Source organism: Ruditapes philippinarum, unplaced genomic scaffold (assembly GCF_026571515.1).
Source record: "Ruditapes philippinarum isolate M1 unplaced genomic scaffold, ASM2657151v2 ctg3574_1_1_1_1, whole genome shotgun sequence".
NCBI classification, from domain to species: domain Eukaryota; kingdom Metazoa; phylum Mollusca; class Bivalvia; order Venerida; family Veneridae; genus Ruditapes; species Ruditapes philippinarum.
The window spans coordinates 27,849-39,467 of record NW_026857614.1 but is presented as its reverse complement, the minus strand read 5'-3'; the positions used below and the strand labels follow the sequence as shown (position 1 = coordinate 39,467).

The 11,619-nt window shown below is 31.3% G+C and overlaps 1 protein-coding gene across 1 annotated transcript; it reads right to left on the bottom strand.

The window, feature by feature from the left end:
• Positions 1–251: 251 nt before the first annotated feature.
• LOC132750330 (mannose-1-phosphate guanyltransferase beta-like) lies at positions 252–11,608 on the bottom strand. Its single transcript, XM_060740289.1, has 10 exons — positions 11,464–11,608; positions 9,298–9,433; positions 7,719–7,799; positions 5,535–5,583; positions 4,794–4,936; positions 4,040–4,198; positions 3,291–3,369; positions 2,505–2,632; positions 1,785–1,967; positions 252–434 (listed from the first exon to the last, which is right to left on the bottom strand). Exons 2-10 carry the CDS (start codon positions 9,424–9,426, stop codon positions 303–305), a joined length of 1,083 nt encoding a protein of 360 aa, XP_060596272.1. The 5' UTR covers positions 9,427–9,433; positions 11,464–11,608; the 3' UTR covers positions 252–302.
• Between the last annotated feature and the right edge of the window lie 11 nt (positions 11,609–11,619).

Here is an 11,619-nt window from a genome sequence, read left to right as displayed (position 1 = left end):
TGCATAGTATTGTTTTATATGACTGTTAAAATGGACACAAAATATAGGGTACCCTTAAACACAAGTATAGGAATCACATTTGTTTTATCATCTGCATATTTCAATAAGAGCAGTTACTTTCGTTTCAGTTCAAATTGTAAATTATAATGAATTATTATATTTTTGAATAAAAAAACAAAACACACAATTTTAATTATATGCCTAACCAATGAGATGTGTTGTTACATGATGTCATGCTTAACACTGCCCAATCAGATAGGTAATTGGTCAACCACTTTAAATGCTTTTCAATGTGGAGAGCACTACATTATAATCTGTGGATCTTTCACGGAGTCAGCTATAGATTTGTGAGGTAAAATTCTACCACCATTTATATAAAGTTCATCTTTCACTGTAACATCTTCCCCTAGTACTGAGACATTCTCCATACGTACCTGAAAACATGTAACAATTCTTTAAAGGATTTAAAAAAATTTAAAATGAGAAAACAAAATAAACATATACTCGAACCCCATGATACCGGTGACTCCACGGTACCGGTATATTCACAAATCTCGCGATATTTTTGTCAACACCACCTACCGAGTGTTTATATTGACATGCTCCCAGTAATATTGGCTATTTCAAAGTTTTTAAACATTTTCAAGAGTTTCTGAAGGAAATATTTCACATATCCTACCTTATTTTTATTTTACTATCCTATTTTTCCATTGCATAAATTAGTCTCTCTACAAAACACATTTTTTTTCCAAGAAAATAAAAAATCACAGGTGCTGACGTCATTCAACCTCCATTACATGTCACTTGACCTTTTGACATCATTTTGGCGGGAAAAAATTAATCTATGGAAAGCCATTAGTGCATATAAAATAGTTTATGAAAATTAAAAAGTCAGTTTCATTCAGTCTTTTAAGGGAGCATGTGTACAGTGCCATATCGATATTTTATCTTCGTCATATAGAAATAAAATTGATTCAATGATACAAAAGGACCAGACAATCACAACAACACTAAAATTAAGTGAAGGGGTATTTTTGAATCCAGCCACATGGTATAATATACACCTGTAATTGGGAGGAAAAGGTTCTAAAACAGAGACCCTTGGGAGTCATAAAAGATGAACAATAAATTATTGAAACACACGTTTTTATGTTGTTTTTACGCGTTTTTTTTTTCAGATATGAATACAAGAATGCTAAAATGATATATTTGCTATTAAAACTGCAATGGCTTTCCATATAAATAACATTTTTACCAGTGCACCGGTAGCATGAAGTCTGTTTAACTACGTCATACAAAATGGTCGACCATTGTTTACATTCGCAATGAGCGAGAATTTCAGAGTAACAGAACTCTGTAATGTAATTTTAAGAGGATTAAATGTTAATGAAGTTGTTTATTCCTTCTTTTTTTCAAGTCAGTAAATTTTTATATGAAAAACACCTTGTATAAAATATGTACACCGGTATCGTGGAGACCCGGGCTACATGGATAAAATACTAAAGAGCAATTTTTATTAATCTACACCCCAATTAAGGTATTTTTCAGGAAACTCAACAAACATACACATGGTTTGTCACTTATGTATGTTATTTTGAGACAGGCCGTAAGGCCAAATTGTAGACAAAAATAATTTCTGCAAAAAAAAAAAATATTGAATTTTAAATATTCACAGTGTGCTATCCAGTACCAAATCAAAATAATATAAAAAATGTTGAAGGAAAGTTAAATGAGAAAATAAAATAAAGAAATAAATGTCATGCAATTTATACAAATTCACTTACCCATCTACCAACCACACATTTCCATCCAATGATACAAGAATCTAGCCATGAATGTGATTTTATATGAGCACCATTTAAAACTGTACATCTTTTAATACAAACACCATCTTCTATAACAACATTTGGTCCTATTGTAACATTAGGTCCTATTCTACAATTATGGCCTATTTTTGCACTGGGATCCTAGAAAAGCAAATAGAGAACATTATAATTAATGACAAAATGATTCATTTTTTTCAAAACTATGATTGATTTACCTAGAACTGCCTCTTTCCTGTCAAAATACCTCAAAGTTGCCAAACAACCATAACTCACTTAAGCACAATTTCAAAATGACTTCCCTTTTAAATATTTCATACTTAACTATTATTTGGAGAATAACCCTAGTATGTTTTTGTCTAACTCAATTTCATACACCCAGTCCAGTATATTTACGATTTTGTCTTATTTATAAGATGCAATTAACTTTTTACACAATTTAAGTCTCAATTCCTCTTAATACAATCTCAAACATATAATTTTTCCATTCCAGAATATAATGTTTAGATTGGGTTGGAAGTTAAAATGTCTGATGAAGTCTATCAATGTTTGCTGGTACAAGCATGCCCAGTGTATCGGGTCTTCAGCAAAGAAGATCTGGTGATTCCAACTCGGTGACATCATTTAGCCACTGAGTATCATCAATGCCTATCGCATTTAAATAAATCTGATATAACATACCACAAGAGCATTCCCTGCAACACCTTCACCATTATATAACAGGTTGGAGCTCTTCTTTTTTAACGAGGTCAAGTACATACACATACCAGTGAGAAAATCTTTAGGTTGACCTACATCCATCCAAAAACCTATACAATATAAGAGAACATGCAAAATTATACTAATACATATAATATCATATAATTATTCTTAATGAACCAAAAGTCATAACCCAAACAATACAAAACTGTACATAATTCTAAGAATGCTCAGAATCATAGTAGCCTGAACATGCTACATAACAACAGCTGTCAGTATGACAGCGTACTTGACTATTCTCAGTGCTTGATAGTAACACAAGAAGCTTGATTATGTAAAAGGGCCATATTTTTTTGGAAAAATCAATGTTAGAGTTATGGACCTTAGACATTGACCTCCTATCATACTCTCAAATAAATGTGTGAAGTTTTAATAAATTCACTTCAGTAGTATTTCAGATAACAACTTACACATTAAAACTTAACAGAAGTGTTATGGTAACACAAACACCTATCCCTAGGTAAGGCGTGTACAAAAGCTCTCTGTATTCTTCAAATAATCAAGCAAACAAAGTCAAATTGGGTGGATATTACTGTATAAGTTTAGTTCAAGGAATTGTTGAAGAAAAATGGTGGTGACTGACACAAGATTCACAGCCTAGTTACACTGATAATTTACTTAAGAAGACAAATATCCTCCTATTTTTGGGATGGAAAATACTTTTATGTTTATTTTTGTGTTATGCTAGTCAACATTCTAAAATTAAACCTTGTAATTCCATAGTATACATTTCTCCATCTTTTGCCATGTCTGGAAACACTTCTTTCTCAATTGATGTAGGTCTAAGCTGAAAATCAAAATCAACATCATCTTCTATGTTTGTATCAGACAAAAAGAAAGGTATTTATCAATAAACACATTTATAATATCCACTATTCTGTAAGTTTACATTGGCTGGTACATTATTTTGTAATTAAATACCACATATTTAGTTTCTGTTACTTTTATCCTAATGAATTTGTGAAATTATAATCTTGTCATTCTTTTAAATTTCTAACCCATAGCCTGCTTGAACCAAGAGTTGCTATTCTTTTCTAAAAGTATAGAGTACGGTCAAACTGCACGGATGTAAAGACTGGTTTTTGCCAACAATATAGAGCCAGGCCAGCCTTCCTATCTGTGCAGTCTATAAATAGATCATTTTTTCTGTTTTGATATTGAAAGCCCTTAAACTTTAAATGGACTATGCCAAATTCAAGGTAGGGCAAACTGACTACACAAATTCTGCAAGTTAAGGGTTTAATTTGAAATGGTCCAGTTTGAGTTTATAGGGAATTTAAATGCAAAATAACAGATTTAAGAAACAAATGTAGTCAGTGCCTGGTCATGTAGCAATGATGGAAATAGACTGGCCTGGTTTTATAATTGTGGCATTGCAAAGGAAGAAATATACAAAAAAACTTTCAAACCAACTTTTACTTATTGATCAACTGTTTGTTGTAACTATAAAAACATACCTCTATTCTATCTAACATTGCCGGTGAAAACATATACATTCCAGCATTGATTTTATTGGAGACATATTCTTGAGGTTTCTCTACAAATTTATGTATTCTGCCACACTCTACATCATAAACGACCACACCATACTTGGACGGCTCCTCTACCTTTGTTACCTGATCACAATAAAATAAAGTAGTTTATAAATCAAACATCAAATTTATTATTTGACTCATAAATAGTTAGAAATCATTCACAAGCTCTTTACAAACAATAGTATAGATTTGTTAGAGCAGTTTCAGATTAACAAAAAGTAAAATCAAAGGCATTGAATGTGCTACAAAAAGGGAAATAATGTCTTTTGTCAAAAAATTATTCCCAATGACTGAGATTTTTTATAACATACATTTAATTGATTATGTTCTAATGAGAGATGTATTAATCACAAAGCAAATTCTGCTGTACAGATGTAGGAAAAATCTTAGGTTATTCGAGTAACATGACAATGAGCAAACAGTAATATTGACAAATCACTTAAACCATAGCCTACTGACAGTAAATGATTCCTTCCATGAGACCAGTGCAGACTAAGATGCTGTCCAAGCACGGTTCTGTACTGTTCGCTATTCAGTGAGTACTTGTTTTGAAATTTTCTCTAAAAAAAGGTTAACGGTTTTGTCCAGATTGAAAGCTGGGCAAGTTAAATAAATAAATAAATAATAATTTAAGATATTCAGTGAGGTAAATGGTTCCTTATTAACTATTACTTACAACAATAGTTCCTTGTTTACCATGATGTTTATGAAACTTGATCATGTCTTTAAATGGGAAATCACAGATTATATCACTGTTGAGTACAAAAAATGGATCGTTGTCCTTTGTAAGGTGTTCTCTAGCTAGAGCAAGGGGTCCGGCTGAAAAAAAATTTGTATTGTATAATTAAATATTGATGATATGAATAATTTAACTGCAACTCAGTCAATCAGATAATTATTCATTACTAAAAAATAATTTTACAAACTTGATAGTTTTAAGTTCAAATATGTAAAATATTTCTAATAAGTACTGGGTAAAGAGATTTTGTCTTTCTATTGGCACCTCAACAGTACATGTATACTCATTTCTAAAATGGGTGGAATTTTCTGAACATATTTCTGGGGTATCTAATCCTTTTAACTTATTCTATTCTTATTTTCTTTATGCATCATTAGATGTTTTTTTATTCTCTTGATTCTTGTCTTTCAAATCTTTTTTTCCCTTGTTTTCTAATGAAACTGGGATAAAATGCTAGTATTTCAATCACTTCTAAATTCTTAAATTTGAAGAGCTTTATGCATAAACACCAAAAATTCTTCAAATATAAATATCTTACAACATTCATATCAATATTGCATATTCTAAACATTTGTCTCTGATTTGTAACAACTATCTATGTTAAAATATAGTTTAAATAAACAAAACATATTTTTTATAATAATATCATATTATTTCATGGAATGTTTTAATTCTTACCTGTTCCAAGAGGTTCTGTTTCCAAAGAAATAGTGATAGTTATTCCAAGCTGAAATATTCATTTTAATCCTGACTGATAATTAATCAATGAAACATGTTTATAACAATCATACAACTGTACAATGTACTTCAATATTTGCTACACATAGTTCTAGTAACACTTGACCTGTTTAACCTCAGTTTTAATTGGCAGTTAATTTAAATCAAAATTATTCTCAAAATGTGTTGAATTTATCCGTCTTCACTTGCTTTGGAACCTTACAAAGCTGACTCAAAGAATTTAAATATAACATATAAGCTCAAATAAAACGGCCAACAGTATAGTGCCCGGTCAGACTGTATGGATGTACATGTGATGTACAGGTGGTGTACATGTGGTATACATGTAGGTTGATCCTAGTGGCCCAGACAAATAATTATTTCAGCTAGCATGCAAAGATTTTAAAAATGTTTTTTTTTATAATGTCAATGAATTCCTTATCAAATAGGAAACACAAGTTCCATTTAAACCTTTTCCATACTTTATTAAACTTAATTTTGCTAGAAAATAGAAGTACGAGGGCTGTTCAAAAAGTTCGTGGACTGCGGCTCTACTGTTCACATCTTTTAATTTGCGTAAATGATTTTACAAGAGACATATATGAAAATATGTCCTTAATAAACAGTGAAAAAATCAATACAATATGTTTACAAATAACAAATCTGTGACAGTTACAAATCACAAGGGGTGCGCAATCCGGCGCACGCTGATGATGAAACAAAATGACGTTCGTGACGTCGCAATATAAATCAAACATTTTACCAGCGTCATTGTTTCTGAAAGTACTCTTTTTAGTGTTCAATATCTGCGGATCATATACCAAAACCATTTTTCTGTTTGTGATGATGACCCGAAATATAAAGTGGTCATCTTTTCGCTCCATTCTCCGTATAAAGGTCCGAGTGCCGCATACTTTTTGCTCTTTATCGGGATTTTTTAGTAATTTGGACACTTAACGGACAGTGTTATTAAGTTAATTCAATTGTTAGTTTATAGTTTCAATTTGAAACCGCCCTCGTCCGATCTTTAAACAATATGATTATCAATGATAAAGAAAAATATTTTATCAACTGACAATTATTGTATGCGGTAAATCTACTGAACACCGGCTAGCATTCATTATCAAACGGACCAGGGTAAATACACGTAATACAAATAATAACTACAATTATTTATTGTAAATACGCATATATCCTGATGAATGAAATAAAATATTATTTTAATTAAATTAAATTGTTTTGTCGGATTTGAATGCAGAAATTAAATATGTCGGACATCTCGCAAAACTTTCATAATGTCTGGACTTCTGTAGATCTTTTGCAGTTGACGTTACAAACGTCCTAACAATTTGCCGAAATTATCCGTTGCTCTTTCTGTCTGTGAGCATGTATTTGCCGTATTTGGATCGGTTGCGCGACCTGAAACCAAGAGTCTTGCTCGCCAACTCATTGTTCTTCGTTAATTTAATCACCTCATAAAAACATAAAGGGGTATCCCACATTTATTGGTAAAAATTTCCGAAAGAGCGAATTTCTAGCTTTTAAACGGGCTTTATACTTCCCAACTTACCCGTCTGTCTACTGCTGCTCAAAACCTGTTTGTTAAGCTATTCAACGTCCAAACGACGTAAATTTTCAGATTTATGTCATTTAAATATTTATAGATGATTACTTGTATTTTACTTCATAAAATAATCATTCAGTTTGTTTCAACATTTGTTTATATTTAAACATTATATGAAAATTTCGGCGTGCGCCGATGTTGCGTTGCCATGGTTATTAAAGTGCACATAACTCGTAAAGGAAATAAAAGTTTACAATAAAAGTAAATCTTACTTTTAGAAATTATAACACTCTTTCGATTCATATCCACTAAGGGTGTTTTTATGAACGAAGTAAAAAATGACAGCAAAAATCCACGAACTTTTTGAACATACCTCGTATATATTTTTTGTTTTGTTTGTAAATATGGCTTGTTTTTTCTATCACATACATACTAAATTCATATTATATGTTTAATAAACCAAATCAATACATGTAGATGTGTAACAACAATGTCTTGGTGAAAAAAAACTAAAAGCATAATATGTTTTAAGATTAGAGATTAAGAGGTCAATAAATCTTTCTCTCACTAAGTAAGTTTACCTTTTCTTCGACAGACTTTAATTCTTTCTCCATTTGATCTGCTCTATAACTTACAGCTAGAATTATATGACTGACTCCTGCCTGTAAAACAACAAAGATGCAAGCAAGACGTTAAAAGTAAATATATAAAGTTATACATATATATATATATGGCAGACAGTAAAAGTGAATACCTCCAGTGGTTGTGAAGACAGAATTTGCATGTAAAAACTTAACCAGGAAATTTCTTAACTCTCAAATATTTAAATTTAGTGCAAGATGGATAGGTACCTTTTCTTCAAATACTAATAGTTGAGCTTAAAATACAGTGCATTTTTCTTTTAGCAAAGCAGAAATTAGAAATCTATTTTGACAAAAAAGTTAGGAAAATTTCTGTCTAATTTCTGGCATGAGCAAACTTCATGGTTTACTTTCAATTAACAATTTATTCAAATATATATTTCACAAATAAAAATTCTATATTTGTAGGTTTTTCTGTGTACATGTATGTTTAAATTATTTATCTGAGAAGGTGTTAAAAGTTAACTAAGGCTAAATTTAACCATTTTTGGCACAATATTACTTTTGTGAGTTATTTCACCTATCAAAAGCCATGGAAGAATGCTTAAGTTCATTCTAAAACATACTCTTACAAAGAAAGCAAAGAAAATATATTTCAAAATCCAAAGGTTTAAAATCATCTTTTCTGCTTGCATTACTGATTTTATGGATTCAATATCTTAAGGGCAATTGTGACCAAATTATTTCATTAAAAAATCCAGCAGTAAGGTATAAGTTATTAACCACACCTTACCTGTATTAAAAAAAAAGATTTGTACAGTCATGTGTATATAAAACATGTATCAGCTGTCTACATAACACTCCCACGTATTTCCAATATTCCAAGCAAACATTACAGTTGTATTTACTTTTTACAATTTATATTTTCTTCGTAACTTTAAGTGGAAATAAATAATATCTATATTCATTATTCAACCTTATGTAGCTCAAACATTTATTTTAGCTCGAAATTAAAGTAAGTTCCGAAAACTTATATTTATCATTTTCGAGGTTGCTTCCTGAACTAATCAATTCTGATGCAACATTAAGAAACATGCTTGTTTGTTTTCCAAGACTTTAACTCTGATTTTAACACGTTTTATCATATCTTGCAGCTAATCCACCCCAATAAGCTTTTTGGGATAACTAACCAGTAATTATCAAATTCTCTGCAAGTGACTGATTACTTACTGTATCCCATGTGGCTTCTTAGACAAATGACCATTAGACTCAATGTCTGAAATAAATTGTCATGGATAAATTGTGCCTCTCCCAAAGATCATACAAGCGATCCCTAGATTACTAATTTGATTCTCTCCCTATTGAGCTAAGCAGACGGACATATGAGGAAACATATTCAAAATCATGGCTCCAAGATCCACAGGCTGAGAGGAAAAAACCTTTGTCTGTGGCAGATTATTAAATAATCTACCATCCCTGTAACCTTGACCTTATCTATTTAACCCTTACCAAACTTATTAATGCCAAGAAAATATCTTAACAAACATTGTGCGTAAACAGAACATGTAAAAAAACATACCTCAACCAATGCTTCTAGCTGATGTAGTAACATAGGTTTGTTACAGAACTCTACTAGTGGTTTGGGACAGCTCAGTGTCAAAGGTCGCAACCTTGTGCCATATCCACCAACCAAAATTAAAGCCTTCATTGTAATTCTGCAAGAAAATTAAAATATTCATCAATAAAAAGATAATTCAATATCTTAAAGGTTGTTTTTTTGAAACATCTATATAAAATGCAATGTGTAGCTAGTTTAAATTCTCATCAGATGTTAAATTAATTGAAAGACTTTTTAAGTGCAGACAAATAATGATAATTCATGCAAGAGACTGTAATGTAAATAATTAGATAAGAACATGGGCAATGTTTCATCAAGAAGTTACATCCTTCTAAAGTTATTGTTCAGGCAAAGAAGAGGGGACATATGTATGTCTTAACTGACAGATATAACAGCCACTCCATTTTTTTAAAATATATATTGGACCTAGTTGACCTGTGCCATGTTTATTAGGACAGACCTTTATGTCTATAATTGATACAGTAATATACTACAAATTCACAGGTGGTTTTTAGATCATGGCAGTCAGCACTTCTGAATTCACCAGAGAACTGTCATTTAAAAGAAAATCAAATAAAAAACAATTAAATAATATATAGAATTCTATAACTATCAATGCAATTTTCAGTGTCAGTTCTAGTCCAGTGCCGCCATTTTCAATGTAACTCAATGATAATAGGCAGGGTATTCCAATAACGACAATTGCAACATTTCGGATTAATAATAATCGTCAAGTATTCCCAGTGAAAGTGGAAGGGGTGCATAAAATACCAAATGCCACTTTCAAAATGAAACAATAAACTATTTTTTCACTGACTTCCCCGTTCATAGGCCTTGCCTTAATTCATTTTAATACAAAATTAGGCAAAGCCTATGAATGGTGGAGTTGGTTCATTTTTCTGTTTTATAAGAGTCTTTAGGTATTTCATGCACCACTTCTGTTAATTGGAACACTCGAAGATTATTTTTTATCCGAAAGGTTGCAACTGTTCTCGTAATACCCCGCCTATTATCATTGAGTTACATTGAAAATGGTGGTGCCCAACTAGAACTGACACTGTGAATTTCATTGTCAGGTATAGAATTCTACCGTATTTTTTCCATTTATCGCCCCGGGGCGTTGCAAAAACGGAAACGGGGGGCGTTAATTAGAAGCACATTTGCATAAAATGAAAATTAATTTTATGTTTAAAAATATCCAAAAATCTCCCAACTATTTTCGTCATATAAACCCATTGTTCACATACGATAAATAAGCAGCACAAAATTATTGTAGACAATACGGTAGTCTGCTGACCGAGATAAACTTTGTCAAGTATTGATTTTTCCTGCTCTGGCGGGAAATTATGACGTAACACACATCAGTTTACCTGTGTGTAAAAAAACTTGATTTAATGATTTAATCAATACACAATGGAAGGTTGCACTTCTAAGAAAACGTACACGAATGCATTCAAACTGGAAGTTGAATGTTACTTGGAAGTTACAACAGTTAGTTTTTTTCTGTTTATTTTTTTAAATACACTTCGGATATTAAAATTTTCAAGTCAGGTAAGAATTTTTTTTTTCATTTTTCACCCAGGGGGCGCTAATTAGAAGGGGGGCTATAAATAGAAACAATACGGTATATATTATTTAATCGTTTTTTATTTGATTTCCTTTTAAATATGTACATGTCTTGTCTCTCGCCGGGCAAGTCAAAGCCTTTGACTTTCCTGTATTAAAATAAATTAAGCCTTTGACTTTCCCGTATTAAAATAAATTAAATAAGGGTCTAACTATGAATCCGGCCTTGAATTGCCCCAATTCACAAACAAATGCTCTACCAATTAACCTAACAAGATGACTTTTCATAAATTAATAAATGAGCCCACTGTTTTTTTGGTAGAAAAGAAATATAATTTACCACTGACATCCCACTGGATGACTTATTAGCCCAAATTTGTTTAAGTAAATACACTTTTGCATTGCATCATCACATAATTTTTGGGTAAATATTTTGACATTTCAGACCAAAGTTTGACAGTTGACAGTTCAGTGTTTAAACACATTTAAAGATCGCACAATTCTTGGTAAAAAACTGAATATCAAAAAATTTCAATATTGATGGTAACTCAGAAATCTTACCTAGAATTATTTTCAATTTACAAAAAATAATCTGATACACAACATTCAAACAAGCATAAACAAATATTTCTGCCACGACGCGTGTCAACAAACAAACTTAACGATGATAACGAAAGGCGATCAAATAACCGGCTTTTGTTTCCGTTTCCGTGTTTT